This window comes from Tursiops truncatus, chromosome 3 (genome assembly GCF_011762595.2).
Source record: "Tursiops truncatus isolate mTurTru1 chromosome 3, mTurTru1.mat.Y, whole genome shotgun sequence".
Lineage (NCBI taxonomy): Eukaryota > Metazoa > Chordata > Mammalia > Artiodactyla > Delphinidae > Tursiops > Tursiops truncatus.
Window position 1 is genome coordinate 168,181,856 of NC_047036.1, and position 22,612 is coordinate 168,204,467.

Here is a 22,612-nt window from a genome sequence, read left to right on the forward strand (position 1 = left end):
ACAGCTGTCAGCTCCACAAGGGCAGGGATTTCGGTCTGCCCTGTTCACTGCTGTGTCCTTTGTGCCTAGAACAGCACCCAATACAAATATTTGCTGAATAAATACTCAAAAGCAAGAAATCAGGGTCCCCGAGAAAGTGAGGCCCCAGAAAAGCAAGTGGTCACTGTAGCTGGGAATAGAGATTTTCCGGAAGAAATGTTCTTGGAGACAAATTGCGAGCGATGGGGAGGATCTGATGCACAGTAGTACAGGGAAGAGAATTGCAGGTGGAGTGAACAGCCTGGACAAAGGCATGGTGGCTGAAAAGCTTTAACAGGAAGTAATGTGGAGATCAGGGCAGCAGGGGGCAGTAGAGAGGAAAGGGAGGGGAGGTGGCCAGAGGCTAAAAGGGTAAACTTGAACCTGTGGATGGTGGGCAACCATGAAAGAGTTTTGAACAGGGAGGGGCTTGGTCATACTGCCAAAAGAATCTGATGACAGACAGAGGACAGCAGTCCAGGGGCCCAGTGCATCTTCAGCCAGGTCCTGGGGGACAGGAGCCTGAAGTTGGGGGACATCAGGCATCTCAGTGGCCTCAGTCTCACCTCTGTCTTCTTAAATCGTGCCCGCAGGGTCTTCATGGCCAGTGTCAGGTGTTTCTCCTCTCCCCAGGCCACCTACAGAAGGCCAGGGGGTAAGGGACATCAATCCTGGCGGGCAGGAGAGTCGTCCGCCTCCCACTCCTCAAAAGTACCACTTCCTCCCCGCTGGCCATCCCAGCCCCTAGAGCAGGACATGAACCTATCCTATCTTCTAAATGCTGTGTGTCCTTCAGCAGGTCACTTGCCCTGTGTTTTACATCTCTCTTCCATAAAATGCAGGAAATAATCCCCTCTTACCCAACTCGTGGCCAGTTTCCTGTGAGGTTCCTAGCATACAGCCTGGCAAACATAGGTGCTCAATAAATGTATTCCACCAGTATTCCCTGTTGCCCAAGCAGATCAGGCTTTTTCTGGTTTCAAGCTTTTATCTGTGCAGTTACTTCTATCTAGGATGCCTTTTTTTTTTTTCCCCCTCTGGTGAACTCCTATTCATCCTTCACAGCCCAGTTCCAAAATCCCATGGTGTTCTGATCAGCTTTGCCTCTTACTAGTAGGCAGAACTCTAACTCCTCAAATTGGGTTCCCCCAGCTCTTCCTCTGCCCCACCCCTGGCTCCAGAGGCTGGAAGTGTCTGGACTGGTTCTGTTTTCTTGAATAGTTAGGGGCTCCTGGGGGCCCAGGCCCAGAGCCGAGGTGTCTTAGCACAGAGGCATGTTTCTTGGAAAGTCAGAGAGAAAATCCTTGCAGCTAAGTCCCCTTACACCAGCCTGGCTCCTGTGTGAGTGAGAGCACGGAGGCAAGTCACCCAAGGTGGGCAGAGGTCCGGGGTGATGGCTGCATGCATGTGTGTGCACGTGTGAGCACAAGGTATGTGTGTGCATGCATGTCTGTCCAGCTTAGCCTGTTTTGTGTTTCGTGCATGTGCAGGTATAGAGGTCAGGCAGGGATCTCAAGGGGGCATTCTGCCAGGTGTCTGGCTAGGAATTCCTTCCTATGTCTGAGTGGGATTTCTGTTAAGACATATCCTTCACCTGTCCTTTTACCTGCTCACCTGCCCATGAATTCTCCAAATCATCTTTCCACCCATCCACTCACCTGTGCATCCATCCTCCCACCCAAGCGCTTCTACATCCACCCACTGCCCACCATCCGCCCAACTTATGTTCTCATGGTTCTCCACGTACCCTTCAACAGTGCTCTATCCACCATCCACCCACCATCCACCTGCCCATCCACCCACCATCCACTGATCCATCCACCCACCATCCACTCACCCATCCAATCACCCACTGGCCACTACCCACCCACCCATCCACCAGCTCATCTTCTCATGGCTCTCCACGCACCCTTCAACCATCCTTCATCCACCACCCACCCACCATCCTATCCACCTGCCCATCCACCCACCCAACCACTCATCCAACCACCTATCTACCTCAACTATCCACCCACCCATCCACCTATGCACCCACCCATACAGCCAACACCCACCTACCATCTACCCACCCAACCATCCTTCATCCACCACCCACTGACCCATCTACTTACCACACATCCATCCAAAACGCACCCACCCATCCATCCACTTGTTCATCCACCCTCCCATCCATCTACTGCCCATCCTTTCATTCACCCCTTCAATTTACCCCATTCAATCAATGTACCCATTCACTCACCACTCACTCCACCCACCCTTTTTCTTTACTCCTGTCTAACGGGCTCAATCACACCCAGAGCAGGGTGTAACTGACACCCAAGAGAGAAGTCCGCAGGTTGCCTGGGCAGGAGGGAATCCGCAGGCTTGGGGGAGGGGGAAGTACCCTCATCTAGGGACCGCTTCCTGGAAGAGGTGATGATATATGAACAGGGCCTGATGGCTGGGCAGGATATTGAGCTGCAGCAGCAGAAAAAGAGGGTACGTACCCTAGACAGCGCAAAGGCTGGGAAGTGGGAGGTGCACGCATGAATGAGTGTGTGTGTGGGTGTCAGCGTGCCTCAGCATAGCTGGGACACACACCAGCCTTTCCTTTCTCCCACATGCCAGGGATCAGGGGCAAGGAGCCTGAGGCCCTAAGGGGAGCCTCCATCCCAGGCCTCCCTTAACTCCTTCCCCTCCTACCTCCTGCAGCTCCAGTGACTCCAGCACCAGGCCACTGTGTCCACTGCCAGCTCTGGTTACCTGCTCCCAGCTGGGCCACCAGCTCGCACCAGCAGCTCCCAGCTCACAGCTCTGACACCTGATCAGCTCTGAGCGGGCAGCTGCCCCAGGGGGCCGGGGATGAGCAGAGGGAGGAGACAGGCTGGCAGCAGGGCTGTCTGTTGGCCAAGGGGCTCTGGTGGGAAGACACCGATGTTCTTCCCGACCACGGCTGGACGGATTTCAGTTTCTGGAATGAGCCACCCTTTTCCTCTCTTCTCAGCCTTTGTACTTGCGGTCCCTATGCCAGGAGCCCTCTTTCTGTACCTCCTGTCACCCCCAACTGGCTGATTCTCCCCATCTCAATCGTACTCACTGTTCAGATCTTTGCTGCAACATCCCCTCCTCCAGGAAGCCTTCCTGCTTGCCCCCAGGCTGGGTCAGGTGCCTCCTCTGAGCTCCTTCATTGCCCAGTGCCCTCATTACAACCCACTCACACTAAGTCACCATTGCCCGGTCACAGGGTGCTGCCTGTGTTCTCCAGCGTCTCCCCAGTAAACAGTAGGTGCTCGATACGTTTCTTAAATGAGTCCTCAAGGCCTCCAGCCCCGGTGATTGTGAGCAGTTTCTCCAGCCTCTTGGTGAAGTCAGGACCTGTCCTGCTGAGTGATAATCATCCACCTGGATAACGTTCAGATAACTTAAGAGTGGCGTCCGTAACCCTCCCTAGTGAGGCCCCAAATTGCCACCCCCTGAGGCCCCCGCACACATGCACAGGTACCCTGCATTTGTAAATTTAGAAACTTATGAAATGTGCAGGGGAAAAAACCTTGGACTCGAAGCATAAGTCCTGGGTCCCTTCTCTCAGGCCCTGTCCTGTGAGGGATGGGGTGCAGGGAAGGGGCGCATCAGTTTACTCATTTGTAAAAAGGGGAAAGAGGGAACCGATCGCTTGCGCCCCTCATTTTAGAGGTGACTAGAGAACTCTCACGTGGGCAGTCCCCTAGTTTCCAGCCCGGGTCACTGGACAGCCCTATTCTCGCCACCATCCACATCCCCAGCACAGTAGGAAACTGGCCGCTCTTTGCCAGCAATTAATATGGCGACTGAGGCGTTAGCGCGAGCCGCATGCGCCTTGGGTAGAAGAGGCCGGGTACAGAGGATGAGAAGGCGACGCCTCCTTCTTCCTCGTCCCACCCCGTTTCCGGCGGAAGCGGCCGCAACAAGGGAAACTTTATTGTTCCCGTTGGGGCCTGGAGGATGTCGGTGAATTATGCGGCGGGGCTGTCGCCGTACGCGGACAAGGGCAAGTGCGGTCTCCCCGAGGTGAGCGCGGCCGGGTGTCCCGACGGCCGTCGTCAGGGCCGTGGGCTGGGCGGGGCCGGCTGGCAGCGGGCATTCTGGGAGTATCAGGAGACACTGAAGCTAGACAATGGGAGGGACTTCCCAGTGAGGAGGGGGCGGGAAGTGACGCCCCAGCGCGCCTGGGGACGCGACCACGCCCAGCTCCGGATCGGTCAGGCTGGGACTGAGGCTAGGACCCAGGTCGGGAAGTCCTGAAGTTCTGATGGGGCACCAGGGGCTGTAGTTCCAGGCGGAGGGCACCACCGGGGCAAAGGCGCGGGGGTGGGAATAAACAAACTTGGAGAACAGATTAGACCAGAGAGGTTACCAAAACCAGGCCAAGATGGGCCTCAAGTGCCAAGCTGGGGAGCTGACACCATCCTGAGGGTGATGAGGAAGGGTTTTGAGCTGGGGAGGAACCTGGAGGATGTAAGTCAGAAAGACCCCTCCAGCCACGCTGAGAGGAAGTCCCCACCATACACTGAGACCTTGGCGGGGTAACTTCCTTTTGGGTCTCCTCTCCTCTTCTGTAAACGGGGGAGAAGATTGCCCTCACCCCACAAAGGCTAGTGCGTCCCTTCCGAGTCAGGCATTAGTGAGCTCCCAGGTGGTGTGAAGCCCCACTCCTCTCCTGCCTGGTTTCCATTTTATTCCACAAACATTTATTAAGCACCTACCGTGTGCACCAGACACTTTCTCCGCCCTGGGGCCACATCGGAAGGTGAGAGGCCTCGAAATATGGCGTGGTTTGTTTGTATGGGCTGGGTAATTTCATAGGCTAGTGAGTGGGAGAATTATTCCAACTATTTCGGGGAAGGGGTGGGGATTTCCAGGAATTGGGCCACCGCCCACTTTTTGGCCATTTATGGTTAGCCTTTGAACTGTCCTGGCACCTGTGGATGTTAATACATTTAGTATATGCTGAGGTATTACAATGAGTGTATAATGAGGCTCCAGGTATACTGGAAGTCGAATCTTCCGCCATCTTGGACCTTTGACCAGTTTTTGTTATGTCCTACGGCTGTGTCATTCTTTTTTTTTTTTTAATAGATTTATTTTATTTATTTATTTATTTTTGGCTGCGTTGGGTCTTCGTTGCTGCGCGCGGGCTTTCTCTAGTTGCGGCGAGCGGGAGCCACTCTTCGTTGTGGTGCGAGGGCTTCTCATTGCGGTGGCTTCCCCTGTTGCGGAGCACGGGCTCTAGGCGTGCGGGCTTCAGTAGTTGTGGCACACGGGTTCAGTAGTTGTGGCTCACCGGCTCTAGAGCGCAGGCTCAGCAGTTGTGGCACGCGGGCTTAGTTGCTCCGCGGCATGTGGGATCTTGCCGGCCCAGGGCTCGAACCCATGTCCCCTGCATTGGCAGGCGGATTCTTAACCACTGCGCCACCAGGGAAGCCCTGTGTCATTCTTTTAAAGGTTGTGCCCTGCCCCCTTCCCTCCTGTTTCGCTCCCTTCCACTCTCTCCCACCCAACAGGTCTTTGACCCCCCTGAGGAGTTGGAGCGGAAGGTATGGGAGCTGGCACAGCTGGTCTGGCAGTCCTCCAACGTGGTGTTCCACACGGGCGCGGGCATCAGCACAGCCTCAGGCATCCCCGACTTCAGGTCCGTGCGCATGGAGGGAAGTCAAGGCAGGGCTTCCCTGTGAGCTCACAGATGTCTGGCCACCGGAACCCCTCCTGCCGCCTTCCCTCCCGCTGAGTCTGGGGTGATCTGTCAGTTCCCTGGGGTGTTGGGGATGGGAAAGACCCTTCCTTTGGAGAATGTCCCTTTATATCACACCCAACATTCCATTCCAACGGCCAGAACTTGGTCACCTGACTACACCTAGTTGCAAGTGATGCTGGGAAATGTAGTCTTTCGTCTAGGCTCACTGCAAGGCTAAGTAGTGGGGTTCTATTATTACCAGAGAAAAAGGGGAGAATTGATATCAAGGACAATTAGCTCCATACTCACTTACAAATATTTTTCTGTCAGACCTCTGGTGGGACAAGTGGCTTAACCACCTGGACCTCAGTTTCCTCATCTTCAAGTGAGGGTGTGAGGCCAGATAATGTCTAACGTTAGGCAGCCTGTGTTAGACAAGAGTTTCATTGATGAAAAGCAGGGGTCTCTAACTGGTGGCCTCCAAGTGGCCCCTGTAGGTGCTGAGTTTGCAAGCCTACCCCGTAGGGCAGGCCTATCACAATTGTGCTCTCTTTCTAAGGCCTCTCAGGCCCACGGAGCAGACTCTTACAGCGGAAGAGCAGATTCCTCGTTCCTGGAGGAATGTTAGAATTTTAAGGTGTGAATCTCACCCCCCTTCCATAACCTGCCATGGCTCCCCATTGCCACACAGGAGAGTTCTCAGCACTTCAGGCTGGAAATCAAAGCTGTCCCCAACCTAGCCCTGGATCAGCTCTCCAACCTCAGCCCCTGCAGCCCCTGCAATCCCCAGACCACTCACAGGCTGTTGCCAGCCCCCTGGCCTTTGTTTACCTCTTCTGTCTGAGCTGCCCGGCCCTTTCCTGTCTGTTCAAGAGACAGCTCAGCCTACTCCAGGAAGCCTTCCCACAGTTCCACAAAGAGCCCTTACCGCTTCTACTGGGCCAGCCCAGCCTCAGGTTCCTCCCTCTGCCCCAGCCCTACAGAGCTGGAGAGTTTGTGTCCACCTATGTCTCTCCCCACAAGATGGAGGACTCCTTGAGGGTAGGGCCTGGGTCCCCTAGGGCCCCAGCATCACCCAGCGCAGGGCCAGGCTCGGTGCAGCAGCGGTAAGTGTTGGTGGGATTGAATAGTTAATTTCTGCCCTTGTGTACTACGTTCTCCCTCCTTCCTCCCCCACCCCCTCCTTTGACTGTGTCACTTCGTCTGTCTCTGACTCTCTTTCTCTGCCTCCGTTTCTCTGTCTCCTTTTCCGTCCCGTCTTCCTGATCCCTAAGCTCTCTCTGTCTCTCCCGCCTGCCACCTCAGGGGCCCCCATGGCGTCTGGACGATGGAGGAGCAGGGCCTGGCCCCCAAGTTCGACACCACCTTCGAGAACGCGCGGCCCACGAAGACTCACATGGCACTGGTGCAGCTGGAGCGCGTGGGCCTCCTGCGCTTCCTGGTCAGCCAGAACGTGGACGGGCTGCACGTGCGCTCTGGCTTCCCCAGGTGCACCCCGCGTCCAGCCGCGCTCAGCCTTGGGCAGGCTGCCCCTCTCTCCGAGCCTCAGTTTCCTCATCTGGAAAACGGGTGTTGATGGCAGCCCCTCCCTCTCAAGGCCACTGTGGCGATTCAGCCAGGAGAGGTGCTTGGTGCTCAGCTGCCAGTGTCAGTGTCTGCTAGGCGGGCACGTCTGGAGAATCGAGATCCCCTCTTCCTGGTCCTGGGGGGTGGATTCCAGCCCTGAGGCCTCTGGATCCCCTCCACTAAGCCTCTTCCTTCTCCTCCCACAGGGACAAGCTGGCAGAGCTTCACGGAAACATGTTTGTAGAAGAATGTGTCAAGTGTAAGATGTGAGTGCCACGGAGGGTAGGGGCGGGGGCCCAAGGTGTGGATGACCCAGGTCGGGCTCTGCAGAAGGGCCTTGTGAGTTGAACCTGATGTTTCCAGAGACGAGGGTGTGACCCTCCCAGGGTGGGACTTGGGGGCGTATCTTCCTCCCGGGAGGTGTATTCATTTCCTGCAGCTGCTGTTACAAACTGCCACAACCTGAGTAACTTAAAACAACGGAAACTGATAGTCTTATGGGTCTGAAAGCTCGAAGTCCACAATCAAGGTGTTGGCAGGGCCGTGCTCTGCCTGAACCCTGTCGGGGAGGATCCTTCCTGCCTCTTCCGGCTCCTCGTGGTTTCCGACCACCCTTGGCTGTAGACTTATCACTCCGACCTCTGAATCTTTTATCAACGTTTCAGTGTCCCTGTGTGTCTGTGTCCCCTCCTCTTTTTTTTTTTTTTTTTTTTTAATATTCACTTATGGCTTTAGTTGTAGCAGGCGGGATCTTCGTTGTGGCACGCGGGATCTTTTTAGTTGCCACATGCAAGCTCTTAGTTGCAGCATGCGGGATTTAGTTCCCCGACCAGGGATCGAACCCGGGCCCCCTGCATCGGGAGCGCAGAGTCTTACCCACTGGACCACCAGGGAAGTCCCTGTGTCCCCTCTTCTTATAAGGACATCAGTCACGTGGGTTAGGGGCCACCCTACACAAATGTGACCTCATCTGAACCCAGCCAGTACATCTGCAACAGCCCTACTTCCAAATAAGGTCTTATTCCAAAATACTTGGGAGCCGCCACTCAGCCCATAACAGGGTGTGACGGGGCATTCTTCCGGCTCTGGAAAGGCTGAGCCTTCCTGGAACAGGAGGGCTCTGGGCGTGTCTCCCTCTGCTGGGCAAGCAGCCTTATGGGTGTGAGTAACTCAGGCGTGGCGGGTGCGTGTGGCTCCCCTGTGGGTGGAATCTCTTAAGACCAGAGCACAGATGGGGCCCCAACTGTAAAAACAAATTTTTTTCTCTCTAAATTTATTTTGAAAAACTTCAATCTGGTGGAAAACTCACAAGAACCATACAGTGAACTCATACTTGACCTAGACCGGGGATCCCCAACTTTTTCCTGTACAGGGCCATATGGTAAATATCTTCAGCTTTGTGGGCCAGACTGTCTCTGTTGTGACTATGAGCTCTGTAGCGTGAAAGCTGCTATAGACAGCACTTAAAGGAAGGGGCATGGCCGTGTGCCAATAAAACTTTATTTACAAAAATGGGAAGCAGAGGGCCGGATTTGATCCTCAGGGCTGTGGTTTGCTGACCCTGACCTAGATTCATCAATGTTACCATTTCGCCACAATTTGTTTCTCCTCTTCTCTCTGTGTTTGGATTTGCTCTACTGTTCAAGGGGCAGATTTCCTTATCCTTTGCCCCTTAAACCCTTTAGACATTTATCTCCCACAAGCCACGGTATTCTCTTCCACAGCCGCGGTGCAGTTTCTAAAGTCAGGAAATGTAAAAACCACAGACACGACTATTCTCCCCAATCTGTGTTCCCAGCGCTCCCTCCCATTGTTGCTGTTTTTCCCCTGGTGCTGGGTCCAACCCAGGGCGGCACTCTGCATGCCACTGTCCCATCTCTTCAGTCTCCTTTACCTGGAGCACTTCCCGACCTTTCTCTGTTTTCCGAGCTGTGGACCTTTTGAAGCAGCCAGGCCAGCTGTTTTGTGGGAGGCCCCCTCTGCCCCCGCCGTGCTGGGTTTGCCGGATGTCCCCTCATGCTTAGATTCTGGTCATGTGGCCCCCGCTTTCCTGGGAGAACAGCTGCCTGCAAAAAGCAAGAGCCACCCAGGTGGGGCCGCAGGGTAGGCACCTGGGAGTGGGCAGGAAGCTGACCCCTTCCTCTCCCGACACAGGCAGTACGTCCGGGACACCGTCGTGGGCAGCATGGGCCTGAAGGCCACCGGCCGGCTCTGCACCGTGGCCAAGTCAAGGGGGCTGCGGGCCTGCAGGTAAGCGGCCCTCCCCACGCCCGGGACCCCAGGGGAGGCGGCCAGTGTCCCTGCTGACTTCCCCGCTCTCCGTACAGGGGGGAGCTGAGAGACACTATCCTGGACTGGGAAGACTCCCTGCCTGACCGGGACCTCACTCTGGCCGATGAGGCCAGCAGGTCTGACCCCCACCGAGCCCAGGGTGGGGTGGGTAGGGGAGGGGCAGAAACACAGCCAGCTGCAACCCCGGGGACATCAGGAAAGAGGTGGCTCACACCCTCTCTGGGCTTCGCTTCCCCCGTAACAACGGCAGCTCCTGTGTACTGAGCCCTCATACCCCCGGCCCCGGCCAGAGGCCTCACACACCATCCTTACCACAGCCCAGGGTGGGTGCTGCTCGGGGCCCATTTTACAGACGAGGAAACCGAGGCTGGAGCAAGCTGACACCTCCGTCCACACTGCCCAGCCAGGAAGTGACTGAGCCAGGTCTGGAACCCAGGGGTCCAAGTGGGGACATCAGCAGCTCCACTTCTGCCGACCGGGTGGGGTGGCTCCGGCAGAAGGGAAGCGGCGGGCAGGATTCAGGGCAGCTTGGAAGCTGGGGCAAGCCGGCCCCCAGGCAGAGATGGGCGCTGTGTGAGCTGGCCTCCCAGGGCTGGCCCCGGCGTGTCAGCAGAGCAGTGAAGCCATGGCATTTGAGCAAGGGTGGGGTGGTGTGTGTGTTGGAGACGTCCCGCCCCCAGCCTCGTGAGGCAGGAGGAGGGCTACAGAGACCCTTGCCGAGGGGCTCAGGCTAATCCCGCCTCCTGGCCCCAGGAACGCGGACCTGTCCATCACGCTGGGCACCTCCCTGCAAATCCGGCCCAGCGGGAACCTGCCCCTCGCCACCAAACGCCACGGAGGCCGGCTGGTCATCGTCAACCTTCAGCCCACCAAGCACGTACGTGCTGGAGCCCACCCCTGACCCCTGACCCCCAGGCCCCCCCAAGCCTTCTCCCTCCGCCTGACTGGTCCCCGCCCCCCACAGGACCGTCACGCAGACCTGCGTATCCACGGCTATGTAGATGAAGTCATGACCCGTCTCATGAAGCATCTGGGCCTGGAGATCCCGGCCTGGGACGGCCCCCGCGTGCTGGAGAGGGCGCTGCCACCCCTGCCCCGCCCACCCACCCCCAAGCTGGAGCCCAAGGAGGAGGCCCCTGCCCAGCTCCACAGCCCAGCGCCCGCCAGCCCCAAGCAGGAGCCCGCAGCTGAGCCCGGCGCCCAGCATGACGGCTCCGGGCCCGCCAGCCCCAAAAGGGAGCGGCTGGACAGTCCTGCTCCCCACAGGCCCCCCAAAAGAGTGAAGACCGAGGTGGTTCCCAGCTGACCAGGGGGCCTGGGGAGGGCGGGGCTGTTTGTAGAAACCATGGATTCTTTTTTTTTTTTTCTTACTGGTCTCACTTTGTTACTCCTCTCTGTCCTTGTGGGAAGACCTCAGGGCGCTGAGAGCTGGGCTCCAGGCCCTGGGGCAGACTTGCCCTCCATTGCACCTCCCTTTAGCTTGGGGCCTCTGGAGGGGGCCTGGGAAGGAGCAGCCCCCCTGGACTCTGACCTTGGAGCTGACACCCCCCCCACCCCCTGTACCTGCTCCACCCCCAGGCTCCAGCCTCTGACTCAGGATGTTCCTGGGAGGTGTGGCCAGGCCCTCTGTGGTTTCCTCTGACCCTTGGGCCCTCACACTCCCCAACCCCTGCCTACCCCCAGACAGCCTTCACAGTCCCTCCAGGAGGGAAGGGAGGCAGGGCCATCATTTAGGAGCCAGACTTCATGGCAGGACAGACAATAGAGGCTCACACTGCCTTTGGGGCTGGAGGAGGAAGGGTGGGTCCACCTGGCTTCCTCCAGGCTTCCAGAAAAGCCTTCAATGCAATAAAAGAATTTCTTGCATCTGAGCCTGTGTTTGCCATCCACAACCTTGCCCTGGGCCCTAGTCCCTGGGGGCAGGGCTGTGTGGTCCCCTCACCCCCTGGGATGTGTGCCTGGGGTGCAATCCAGGCCTGGGGGCGAAGGAGGGCCTTACCAGCTGCAGATATTTGCTGAGTCCTCAGTTTGTAATTCTCACTTGCGGGATTCTTTATTATGTGCCCTCTGCTACTAGGCTGTGAGCCCCTTGAGGAGAGAGGCCACGTTTTTTTATCTCAATTGCAACCCCCGGGCACCTGTACAAAGCGGGCAGGGCCAGGGTGATGCGTTAAAGGAAGAGCGCAGGTGCAGCTGGGGTCAGTCCTCCCCAGCTGCGACCTTGGGCAGGTCCCCTCATTCCCGACGCCTCAGGGCCCTCATCCATAAAACACGCAGGGTGGGCAGCCCGGCCCCCCAGGAAGGCAACTGCCGCAGGCCTTCCGCGAATACCCTGGAAGAGTCGGGGGTGTGTGTGGGGGTGTGGGCCAGAGCTACCTCGCCCTCCTGCTGCGCCCTGCCCTCCGCCCGCCGCCGCTCTCCAAGGTGCTGAACACGCACCGGCACCTCTCTGGTCACCGCTCCAGCCTGGGGGTCAAGGGACCCCCTGCCTCACTCCTCTATCCTAGGCTGGCCTAGTCCCTCCTTCTGTGGGTTGGGGAGCCCCAGATTCTAATTCAGCCCCCATCCCACTCCACCTCCATGCCAGCCGTGTTCTCTCAAAATACTTTATTAAGGACCGTAGCAGTCTTAGAAAAAGGGAACAGCTGTGAGCCATGGCGGCCCCGAAGTTCAGAGCTCAGCCCGTGCTCCAGGGCCAGGGTCCCAGCAGACTTGGCCGCTTCCTCCTCCCTGTGTTCCAGGGGGCAGGCAGGAGTCCCTGAGCGGGGAGTTACCGAGGCCTGGTGTATGCCTATCTCTCTGGGGCTGTGGATCAGTCGGTGTCTGTCTTCCTGTTTCCTTCTGCACCTGGGTCTGTACGTGTATTTCTCAGGCTTTGTGGCCTTATGGTCTGTGTCTGAGCATCAGTTTCTGCATGGCCCTGGGTACCTGGGTCTGAAGCTGTGAGTCTGCGTGTCTCCATCCTGACACCATCGCCGGGGTCTCTCCCTCACCTCGGATACCTGTGCCTGTCTCTGTCCACTGCAGCACCCGACTAGAGGGGCCTGGGGGCACGTACCCGTGGTGCTCACAGCTCCCCCACTGCTACCTCCAGCCCCACGCGCCCTGGGCCAAGTGCTTGTTCAGGCCGGGCACAGTCTAGGAGGGCGGCCCGGTCCAGCTCCTTCATGGAGTTGCCCTGGACCAGGGTCCCGTTGTCCAGATCCTCCGTCGAGTTGTCCGGAGCCGGCGGGTCCCGGGATCCCCATTCCCCCTGAGGGCTGCTTGGAGGCCCTTCCTGAAGTGTGCCAGCCTTGGGCCCATGTCCTGGGGTTTCGGAGCCTGGCACGGTGTTGGGAGCCACACGGGATGCAGCATCGTTGTGCAAAGTTCTGGAGAAAACTGAGCAAGGGTTGGGGGGTCGTGAGGGATGGCCTGGGGGGCTGGGTCCCTTCTTTCTTTTAGCCCCCAGCCTCAGGAAGCAGTTGCAAGGGGGCCTCCTCCCCCTCTCCCAGTGGCCCAGTATGGGGGCTGGGGATCCAAGGGGAGTGCACCCATGGGGCAGCCCAGAGGGTTTTTGAGGGAGGAGCAACCCCCTGGTCCACCTACCTCGTACAGGCACGAAGTCTCCGGGGCTCTCGGCTTTGTTGGAGGCGAAAGGGCTGATGGAGGGGAGGATGATGAGGGCGAAGGAGAAGAGCAGGACCTGGTGGAGATGGGGGCAGGGTCACCCCATCCCTCCCCCTCCCCTGAGTACACTCGTCTCATAGGCAGGGAAACTGAGGCCCAGAAGACTGGAGCACGCATGAGCTGGGGCTCAGGGCCGGCTGTCCTCCTACTCACACTCACCTCCCCCACAGGACCCTCTGCCAAGGCTGACAAGCCCCTTGGAGCTGGGGGTCAGGACTCACCGCTATGCAGGTGCCCGTCTGAGCCGACTTGCTGGTGGACTGGACCACGATGGCCTGGAGTTTCTTCAGCTGCTCCAAGAGGGACCTTAGTGGAAACCGGAAGACTTGCTTGATCCCTACATAGCCTTGACCTGCCTCCCTGTGATTCCTGGGGTCCCCCAGCCTGGCTGAAGTCTGAATCCCGTCCATCCTTCAAGGCCCCACTGCTCTTAAAAGTCCCAGAAGCTCCCTCAATAAATCACTGAACATCTCACCCACTTCTCTGCCACCCCACCTTCTCCACCCAGGTTGCCATTACTGCTCGCCTGGACACCGGCCCCAGCCTCTGGGCCCCCCAGGCTTCTCCTGCCTCCTCTAGAGTTCATGCTCCACACTTTTTCAAATGTGAGGCAACTTCTCCCAACCCTCCCAGAGTTCCCATCTCCCTCGGAAGTAAAAGCCCAAGTCCTCCCCGAGACCCACAAGGCCTGGCACAGCCAGTCCTGTCCCCTCCCTGCCCTCCCCTCCTCCCTCTCTCCCCCTTGCTCACTCTGCTCCAGACACACAGCCCCTCACTGTTCCTCCTATGCACAAGCATTCCTGCCCCAGGGCCTCTGCACAGGCTGTTCTCTCAGTACCAAGGACACTGTTCCCCTGCCCCACCCCCCACAGGTCTTTTTGTAGTTGCTTCTTTCTTAGCTGTTGGGTCTCATCTCAAATGTCACTTTATCTGACCTCCCTGCCTAAAATGGCACCCCCCTCACTCCCTAGCCCCTTCCCCCTAGTTTATTTTTCTTCCCAGTGGCTATCACTATTTGAATGATCTTTCATATATTTTTGTTTGTCTTGAGTCTGTTTCTCAGTAGACTGTGAGTCTTTAAGTGGAGGGGCTGGGTCTGTTTTGTTCACTGTTTGGGCCCCAGTGTCCAGAACTATGCCTGGCACAGAGTAGATGCTAAATAAAAATTGAGTAAGTAGGGCCATACAGTTTGATCTAGAAGTATGCCAATGTAGCAAATACTCAGTGGAAGCTACTTGGAAACAATGGCTCAAGAATTTTCCTCAGGTTAAAAACAGGTTAGTAGAAAATATATGACCTGGTTGGAAAGTTTAAACATAGCTACATTATAGCACAGAAAGAAAAGAACTAAAATTCCCTTCTAAATACCACCGTAAGAATCAATCAATTCCCTGGTGGCTCAGTGGTTAAGAATCCGCTGCCAATGCAGGGGACACGAGTTCAAGCCCTGATCTGGGAAGATCCCACATGCCATAGAGCAACTAAGCCCGTGCACCACAACTACTGAGCCTGCGCTCTAGAGCCCACAAGCCACAACTACTGAGCCCACGTGCCACAACTACTGAAGCCCGTGCACCTAGAGCCCATGCTCCACAGCAAGAGAAGCACTGCAATGAGAAGCCTGCACACCGCAACGAAGAGTTGCCTCTGCTCACCGCAATTAGAGAAAGCTCACGTGCAGCAACGAAGACCCAACGCAGCCAAAAATAAACAAATAAATAAATTAATTTATTAGGAAAAAAAAATCAATCCCTCACTATTTCCAAACAGACGATTCTATGAAAGAATAAGGCACCAAGCACTGTCCACACAACATGAAGAATATGCTGATAGGTTTTTAAAAAATAGATCAAGCTGTTTAAACTTCAAACAGGACATCACAGAAGATGGAAATTTAGCCTGTATTAACTCAATTATGGAGGCAACACCGACCTTGTGACAAGATGAATGTGTATATGCAGGGGGATAAAAGATTTAAGGTTTGAAAAACACCCAACAACTTGACAGAGACATACATTTCTTTCCCAAAGCTGAATGAATGCAACAAAGTCCTCTCTGCCACCAGAGCAGACATCCAACAGTTCAAAATGTGAATCGGGAGGTTGACCACGACGGGGGGGAGGAAATACCACCTCCTCCCATCACAACTAAAGTGTTAACACAAGCTATTTCACAAACACCTGTAATGGCATCATCCATGACACCCCCCCAAAAAATTGACTAAGTAAATGCACCCACAGATGGAATCACCTGCAGTTATCCAGCATACCATACTCCTAGCCTTTAGCCATTCATATGCCATTTCCTCTACCGGCAGCATCTTCCCTTTAGTGAACTCTTATACATCCTTCAAGGGCCCAAGTCCAAAACCCCTTTTCTCTGCAGGCTTCCCCCTTTCTAAGTGGAGCCCTTACTCCCTGCTCTGCCCTGCCGTCACACAGCCTGTCCCCCCATGTCCACCTCTCCTGCAAGGGACTCTGGGGTCAGCTCCTCCTGTTCTCTGCCCCAGTTTGACCAATACTCACAGGTTCTGCTTCTCAAGATGCAAGACCTTCCTCTGAAGTTCCTGGTTCTGGGCAGTGCAGGCTGACATCCTGAAGGGGCAACATCACAGTGACATTCAGAATATGCCTGTCACCAACAGGTCAAACTAACATCTCTTTGTGAGGCCCCACTGTACAGGCAGGGAACCGAAGCCCAGAGAGGGGAAGTCATTCACCCAAAGTCACCCTGGCAAGTCTGTAACAAGGCCAGAATTTGAACCCAGTTCTGCCTGGCTCCTAGGTACCATCTTTGCATTGGTGTGGGGGCTTTCTTCCGGCCTGAGCCCCCAGGATTGGAAATGGACCACCAAACTCAGGCAGTGATGCTTTGAGAAGACGCAGTAGCATGGCAACTGAGTCCAAGGAGACCCAAGTTACAATCTTCACCCTCCCTGTGACCCTGAGGCACTCTGCTGTCTGGCCTCAGTCCCCTCATCTGTAAAGTGGAGATACAGTTACCTAGTTCATAGAGCAGTTGGGCACTGATATGAAGTAAAGTTGATTAGGGGCTTAGCAGAGTACATTTGAGGAACAAGACAATGTGATCATTCCATCTAGGGTTTTGGGGTCCAGTCCGGCAACCCCACCTTTCCCATCTGCATCCATCTGGTAATGCTGTCTTGGCCCAGACCACTCAGATGTAGAATTGAAACACTCAAATCATGGGACTTCCCTGGCAGTCCAGTGGTTAAGACTTCACCTTCCAGTGCAGGGGATGTAGGTTCAACCCCTGGTTGGGAGCTAGGATCCCACAAGCCTTGAAGCAAAAAAAAAAAAAGAAAAAAAAACCCAACCAAAACATAAAACAGAAGCAATATTGTAGTAAATTCAATAAAAACTTTAAAAATGGTCCACATCAAAAAATCTTTAAAAAAACCAAAACACTCAAATCATGGCATGAGGATATGCTAGTCCTCATATCACAACCAGGGAAGAGAATAAATTCTCCCACTAAAAGGCCCTCCTTCTAAATAACTCATGGGATAAAGAAGAATCCACTGTGTAAATTAAGAAAGACCTAGGGACCAAATGGTAATGACAATGGTACAAACCAAAATGTATGAGATGCAGATAAAGCAGTGTGGAGAGGAAAATGTATAACCTTTTTTCTTTTTCTTTTTTTTTTGGCCCCTCAGCATGCGGGATCTTAGTTCTCTGACTAGGGATCAAACCTGTGCCCTGCTGCAGTGGAAGCGTGGAGTCTTAACCACTGGACTGCCAGGGAAGTCCCGCAAAATGTATAACCTTATTACAGCTCAACCAGCTGAACATACACACTTAACAGTTAGCAAAAGAACAACAGAATAGATCTTCCCCACCAAAAGCAAAACAAAACACAACTAAAGACACAATAAAGCTAAGAGTAGAAATAAAGGAACTAGAATACAAAAAGACAACTGCGTGGGAGGAAAAGCCAGAAATTCATTCTTTGAAAAGAATAATAAAACAGACAAACTTCTGGCAAGATTGACCAAGATAAAAAACAAGAAAAGGCACAAATACACAACATGAGTAATTAAAAAGGGCACAACTATAAATTATTCAGAACTTAAAAAAATAATAGGAGAGAACTATGAACAATTTTATGTCAGTAAATTTGAAATGGACAACTTCCCAGAAGAATATGACATCTCAGAATTGACTAGAAAAGAAATAGAAAACCCAAATCTGTAACACTTAATTAAATCACTTTTGGTTTAAAAAGTGAGCAAGCTAAGTTTTTATGTTTCTATTAAAGAATAAAGAGGAGCCTGTCCCTCAGTAGCCTAAATGAGTTGAGAGAGGCGATTGGATGAGATTGGGGTGCACAGTTCTTTTTCTTTTTTAATATTTATTTATTTACTTATTTGGCTGCGCCAGGTCTTAGTTGCAGCACATGGATCTTAGTTGTGGCATGTGGGATCTATTTCCTTGACCAGGGATCGAACCTGGGCCCCCTGCATTGGGAACGTGTTGTCTTAGCCACTGGACTACCAGGGAAGTCCTGGGGTGCACAGTTCTTTTTTTTTTTAATTAATTAATTGATTTATTTATTTTTGGTTGCATTGTGTCTTTGTTGCTGCACATGGGTTTTCTCGAGTTGTGTCAGGTGGGGGCTACTCTTCGTTGTGGTGCACAGGTTTCTCATCGTAGTGGCTTCTTTTGTTGCGGAGCACGGGCTCTAGGCGCGTGGGCTTCAGTAGTTGTGGCCCATGGGCTCCATAGTTGTGGCTCACGAGCTCTAGAGTGCAGGCTCAGTAGTTGTGGTGCACAGGCTTAGCTGCTCCGTGGCATATGGGATCTTCCCGGTCCAGGGCTTGAACCTGTGTCTCCTGCATTGGCAGGTGGATTCTTAACCACTGCGCCAACAGGGAAGTCCCGGGTGCACAGTTCTTAAGTTGAGGAAATTCTGCCTTTCTTCTCCCCCACCAAAGGAAGCCATGACAGCTCTGAGGATCAGTGATGCTCAGCAAGGGAAGTAAATGTCCCATCTTCAGGCAAAGAGCCAGGACAAGATGGATGATACCTTCTCCCTTCTTGGCATAACATCTTCTAGGGGATTAAGGGGCCTCGAACCTGAGCCCTGTACCACCTTACTAGGCATTTTTCCATCCTCGCAATTCACGTGAAAAATCGTCTCTCCCAGAGAAGGAAACAACGCTAATTTTGTCAGATCCTGAAAACTGTGACCTTAGCTCCATTGCATCCCTCTCTCAGGCCTCAGTTTCCCCCTTAAGTGTGGTGTCCCGGGACCCCAGCCTTACCGAGTTTCCAGGCCATCAATATATTCCTTCTTCTTTTTCCGGCTTTCTTGGGCTGACTGTTTGTTCCGAATTTTCCGACGGATTTTCTTCAGCACTCGCTCCTCATACTGCAGAGTGACATGGGGAGCAGACTGAGGCAGGCTGGAGGGTCCGCTCTCTTGTCCAGACCCCACAACTTCACCCCATTATCCTCCCAAGGGAGTCATCCCAGACTCAGGGACTTGAGGGCAGACCCATGATGACTTGAAGACCAGATTTTCTGCCCCGAAATTCTTGCAGAATCTCTAGGGGGGTCCTGGGTCCTGAAGGTCTTCCCAGCTCCCAAACCCAGTCCCGTACTGGCAACTGGATTTTGTGCATTGGTGCAATCCCGCCATCTTCTGACCATCTGTGGGAACAGCGCCTTTCCCGAGGCCAGTTATCAAGACTAAGAGAGGTCTTCCAATTGGAAAAGCAAACTCAGATACTGATATTGAGTGAACAGGCTGGGTGGAGACTGCGGCCAGCTAGAAAGCCCCCACTGCGGTGGCTTTGAGGATGATTTTTCTGGCTCTGGTGACAGACACGTCCTAACATTCTAGTGTGGGAGACCCAAAGGTGAGACTCATGGGCAAGTAGCTGCAGGAAAGGGGGCGAGCTCCAGAGCCAGGGGTCCCACTGACTCACCTTGGTGAGGGGAAGCTGGGTGGGCAGGGTGATGCCTTCTTTGGCCAACAGCTTCTTCTCGTCCTCTGTCAGCACCAGCTCCTGGCTGAGCCCGGTCCCAAGGCGCAACAGGTTGGGGGCTGCCAGGTTATGTTGCTGTGGGGAAACCAGCAGAATTGCTTTGAGGGCAGGGAGAGTGACCGCCTCTGGGAAATGAAAGAGGCATCAGGTCTGAGAAACAATCGATCCATCTGCTGTAAAGTCCCCACTGGCACTAGGGCTCCAAAGAACCAGCACACAGCCCTCTGACCCAGCAATTCCACTTCCAGGAATTGCTCTTTAGATACAAGTTTTTAATTTGTTTCACAAGTAGTCATTAGACAGCTATGTACTTAGCACCTACTACATGCCAGGCACTTCTCTGGGCTCTGAACATTCCTTGCAGTGCATTCTGCAACAGCAAAGGGAAAATCCAACACACAAGGCACAGGTTAAGTGAGCCTCCAGGAAATGGGGGTGAGGGGTGTTTCTCCCTGTCTGCTTGTTTGTACCTTTGGAACTTGGACTATGTGAATGCATTTGCCTATTCAAAATTTTTTAAATTAAATTTAAATTATGAAATAGAAACATTGAAAATGAAAGAATCGGGTCATCAGAGAGCCAAGTCTTAGGAATGTCACATCATGGAATGGGAGGCTCAGGAATAAAGGTGGAGATTGGGGCAGCCTGACATTCGCTGGATCAAATTCCACTCCCTAGAATTCCAGGCCATGGATCAGCCCAACCATTTTCTCTCCAGGATCCAAGCCTCAGTATGTTCATCTGCCAAATGGGGATAAGGTCTTCCACTTCCCAACGTTGTTCACACACAGAACAACAGTATTAAACTTGACACATTTACAAAAACAAGTTAGTATTTCCAGAGCAGTCATTCACCTTTCCTATCTTTCAAGACCTGCTGAAGTTCTGCCTCCTCCAGGAAGCCTTCCTGGACCTGCAATGCCCCTCCAGCCTCTCTCCCTTATGGGTACACTTCCATGAGCAGTCAGTTGTCCCCTTTTGACCATGAGGTCCCCAGAGGCTGAGCACACAGCTGGTGCTCACCGTGCATCTCTCAAGTCAAGAGGGGTGTTCTGCTCTTTCTTAGAGGTTGTCAGGACAACTTTGGGCATCAGGCAAATTAGAGTTCAAATTCTGACTTGGCCACTTTCTTGCTGTGCGACTTTGGGTTTGTGGCTTAACCTCTCTGGGCATTGGCTTTCTTATCTGAGAAATGGAGGTACTGATTGGGTTCTCAGGTCTGGTTTACCTGTAGTCGAACCCCAGGGCAAGATAGACAGCCCTCAGTCAGCGTGCAATGGGCACAGTAGGCCCAATGGGCCAGCCCAGGGATTAAGCCTGCAGCAGCTGTGTGACTTAGGTCAAATTACTGGACCTCTCTGTGCCCATTTCCTCAAACGTAGAATTAAGATAAGAGCCCCAGTTTTCAGGGTTGCTGTGAATTAAAAGATGATACATTAAGAGCATTTAGAAGAGTGCCTGGCCTATAGTAGATGCTTGGTAAGTTTCAGCCCTTTTTTTTTTTTTTTTAATACTACTACTATAGTAGAAAGTATCCCAGCCCAAGAGACAGAGAACTCAGGACTGGGACCCACTGACTTACTCTGGGTGTAAGTCAGAGTAAGTGACTTGGACTTACCTTGGACTACTATCAGCCCCTGTCTGTGACTGTCTTCCAGTCTCCAAAATGGGGGTATTGGGGCCCCATGAACTCCAGTGCCCTCCCACCTCTGATGCTCCAGGGGTCGGGTGGGGACTGCTCACCAAGTCCCCGCCACTGCCAGAGAGGAGGAGGTCTTTCACTGTGAGGTTGCAGTGTGGGGGTGAGTTGGCCAGCTCAGCCTGCTCCCCGGCGTACAGGCCTGGGCTCCACATTTCTGACAGGGCAGATGGGGACAGAGACAGGGAAGGAGTCAGGCGGGGGGCCCCTGAGCTCCCAGCTTCTACTTCCCTCCTCCAGCAAAGCTCCCAGCATTGACCCCAATGTGCTAGGGATTTGTAGCACAGCTTGGGGCCCCAAGACCTGGTGCCTCAGTCTCCCCTCCACCATAAGATGGGAACCCAGATTCATCAGGACATTGTCAGGGACCCACTGTCAACCCGGGAGGGAGTAGCTGTTATTGCCCAGCATTATAAGCAGGATCTGCAGTTGGCCTGGCCTTACCTCTCCCTCGGGGGAAGGACCAGGTCTGATTCACCTGTGGTTCCCTCCCACCAGGTACCTGGCAAACTGTAGGTGAGCTGCTCTGGAGAGCACAGACTTCAGAGTCAAATAGCCCTTTGCTCTAATCTCGACTGGGTGGAGCTGTGTGACCTTGGGCAAGGGACTAAACCTCTCTGAGCCTTAGTTTTGTCAAGTCTCCAAAGGGACTAATAAGCGTTCCCATACCATCGCAATGCTCAAGAGACAAAGGATACCCTGTTGGCGGTGGCTTCTGCATCAGGCCTTTCTCCAGGTCCAGGGGGAACACCCCAAGGCCTGGGATCCCGTGACCTCACACACTTTCATTGAGCGTCTACTATGATCCAGGCACGGAAGGTACAAAAATAAGGTTGCCAGCATGATGCTTGCGGCAGGAACCAGCCTGCCAGGGGCGCATCCCACCTTTGCGGCTCTGACTCATTTCTTAACCACCTGAAAAACGGGCCCATGACAGACAGCATCCCAATACCCATCTCAAAAGGTGGGTTTGCATGGGCTTCCCTGGTGACGCAGTGGTTGAGAGTCCACCTGCCGATGCAGGGGACACGGGTTCGTGCCCCGGTCCGGGAAGATCCCGCATGCCGCGGAGCGGCTGGGCCCGTGACCCATGGCCACTGAGCCTGCGCGTCCGGAGCCTGTGCTCCGCAACGGGAGAGGCCACAACAGTGAGAGGCCTGCGTACCGAAAATGGGTTTGCGTGTAAAGTGCCTGGGAGAAGGTGAGGGTAGTTAGCAAAGACACAGGACTCACCCAGGTCTATGGCAACGGAAGCCTCAAGCCCTTGGGCCACTGGCCCAAGGTTCCTGGTGGGGCAGGCAGGGCCAGTATGGTAGGAGGGGCAGGGCCCCTTGCCAGACTCTGTGCTATGGCAGCTGACCGGGGTGGCAGCCACCCCACTGTGTGGAGGGGTGTCCTGGGGGTCGGAGGGCAGATCTTCTGAGATGCCACTGTCACTGGCCGCAGGAGACCAGGTCGGGGAGCTGGGCACTGATTCGCCAGAACCCAGGATGGAGTTGAGGAAATCATCAGAGTTCGGGCCTGGCAGGACCTGTTGGGACGGAGAGGGACGGCGGGAATTAGGAGGCCTATGTTTCGGTTTGGATAGCTGTGTGTCTCTGGGAAAGCCACTGACCCTCTCTGGGCCTCACGTGTCCTTTCTGTAAGACGGAAAGAGCTAACGCTC

General features: G+C 54.3%; 3 protein-coding genes across 33 annotated transcripts in view; 1 reads left to right on the forward strand and 2 right to left on the reverse strand.

Annotated features, from left to right (window-relative positions):
* The window catches only part of ANKRD24 (ankyrin repeat domain 24), a 27,791-nt gene extending 22,275 nt beyond the window's left edge, over window positions 1–5,516 (reverse strand). For 4 of the 12 annotated variants that reach the window (XM_073803427.1, XM_073803429.1, XM_073803430.1 and 1 more), the window contains exons 1-3: window positions 3,095–3,803; window positions 2,701–2,914; window positions 585–656 (exon numbers count right to left, since the gene is read on the reverse strand). In XM_073803427.1, coding sequence (XP_073659528.1) covers window positions 585–656; window positions 2,701–2,914; window positions 3,095–3,201 — 393 coding nt within the window. In that variant the 5' untranslated portion in view covers window positions 3,202–3,803. Of the gene's footprint in view, window positions 1–584; window positions 657–2,700; window positions 2,915–3,094; window positions 3,818–4,739 lie in introns of those variants that run through there. The other 8 variants (XM_073803432.1, XM_073803424.1, XM_033854663.2 and 5 more) reach the window with 6 other exon arrangements.
* On the forward strand, window positions 3,904–11,018 carry SIRT6 (sirtuin 6). Of its 11 annotated transcripts, none has more exons than XM_033854687.2 (8): window positions 3,904–4,044; window positions 5,538–5,665; window positions 7,013–7,195; window positions 7,480–7,539; window positions 9,428–9,523; window positions 9,601–9,681; window positions 10,319–10,442; window positions 10,530–11,018. In XM_033854687.2, the coding sequence occupies exons 1-8, from the start codon at window positions 3,979–3,981 to the stop codon at window positions 10,869–10,871; spliced, it is 1,080 nt and encodes a 359-aa protein (XP_033710578.1). In that variant the 5' UTR covers window positions 3,904–3,978; the 3' UTR covers window positions 10,872–11,018. The 11 variants fall into 11 exon arrangements, with proteins under 11 accessions (XP_033710578.1, XP_033710577.1, XP_073659541.1 ...); XM_033854685.2 differs by lacking the exon at window positions 10,530–11,018 and adding an exon at window positions 6,267–6,344 and having other exon boundaries at window positions 3,964–4,044; window positions 9,816–10,436; XM_073803441.1 differs by lacking the exons at window positions 3,904–4,044; window positions 10,530–11,018 and adding exons at window positions 4,051–4,783; window positions 6,267–6,344 and having other exon boundaries at window positions 9,816–10,436.
* Window positions 11,019–12,157: 1,139 nt separating this feature from the next.
* Window positions 12,158–22,612, reverse strand: part of CREB3L3 (cAMP responsive element binding protein 3 like 3) — a 40,540-nt gene continuing 30,085 nt past the window's right edge. For 7 of the 10 annotated variants that reach the window (XM_033854677.2, XM_033854676.2, XM_033854673.2 and 4 more), the window contains 8 exons: window positions 22,180–22,477; window positions 20,991–21,103; window positions 19,188–19,322; window positions 18,522–18,628; window positions 15,760–15,828; window positions 13,456–13,540; window positions 13,154–13,250; window positions 12,158–12,946 (listed from right to left, as the gene is read on the reverse strand). In XM_033854677.2, coding sequence (XP_033710568.1) covers window positions 12,633–12,946; window positions 13,154–13,250; window positions 13,456–13,540; window positions 15,760–15,828; window positions 18,522–18,628; window positions 19,188–19,322; window positions 20,991–21,103; window positions 22,180–22,477 — 1,218 coding nt within the window. In that variant the 3' untranslated portion in view covers window positions 12,158–12,632. The remainder of the gene's footprint in view (window positions 12,947–13,153; window positions 13,251–13,455; window positions 13,541–15,759; window positions 15,829–18,521; window positions 18,629–19,187; window positions 19,323–20,990; window positions 21,104–22,179; window positions 22,478–22,612) is intronic. The other 3 variants (XM_033854680.2, XM_073803437.1, XM_073803436.1) reach the window with 3 other exon arrangements.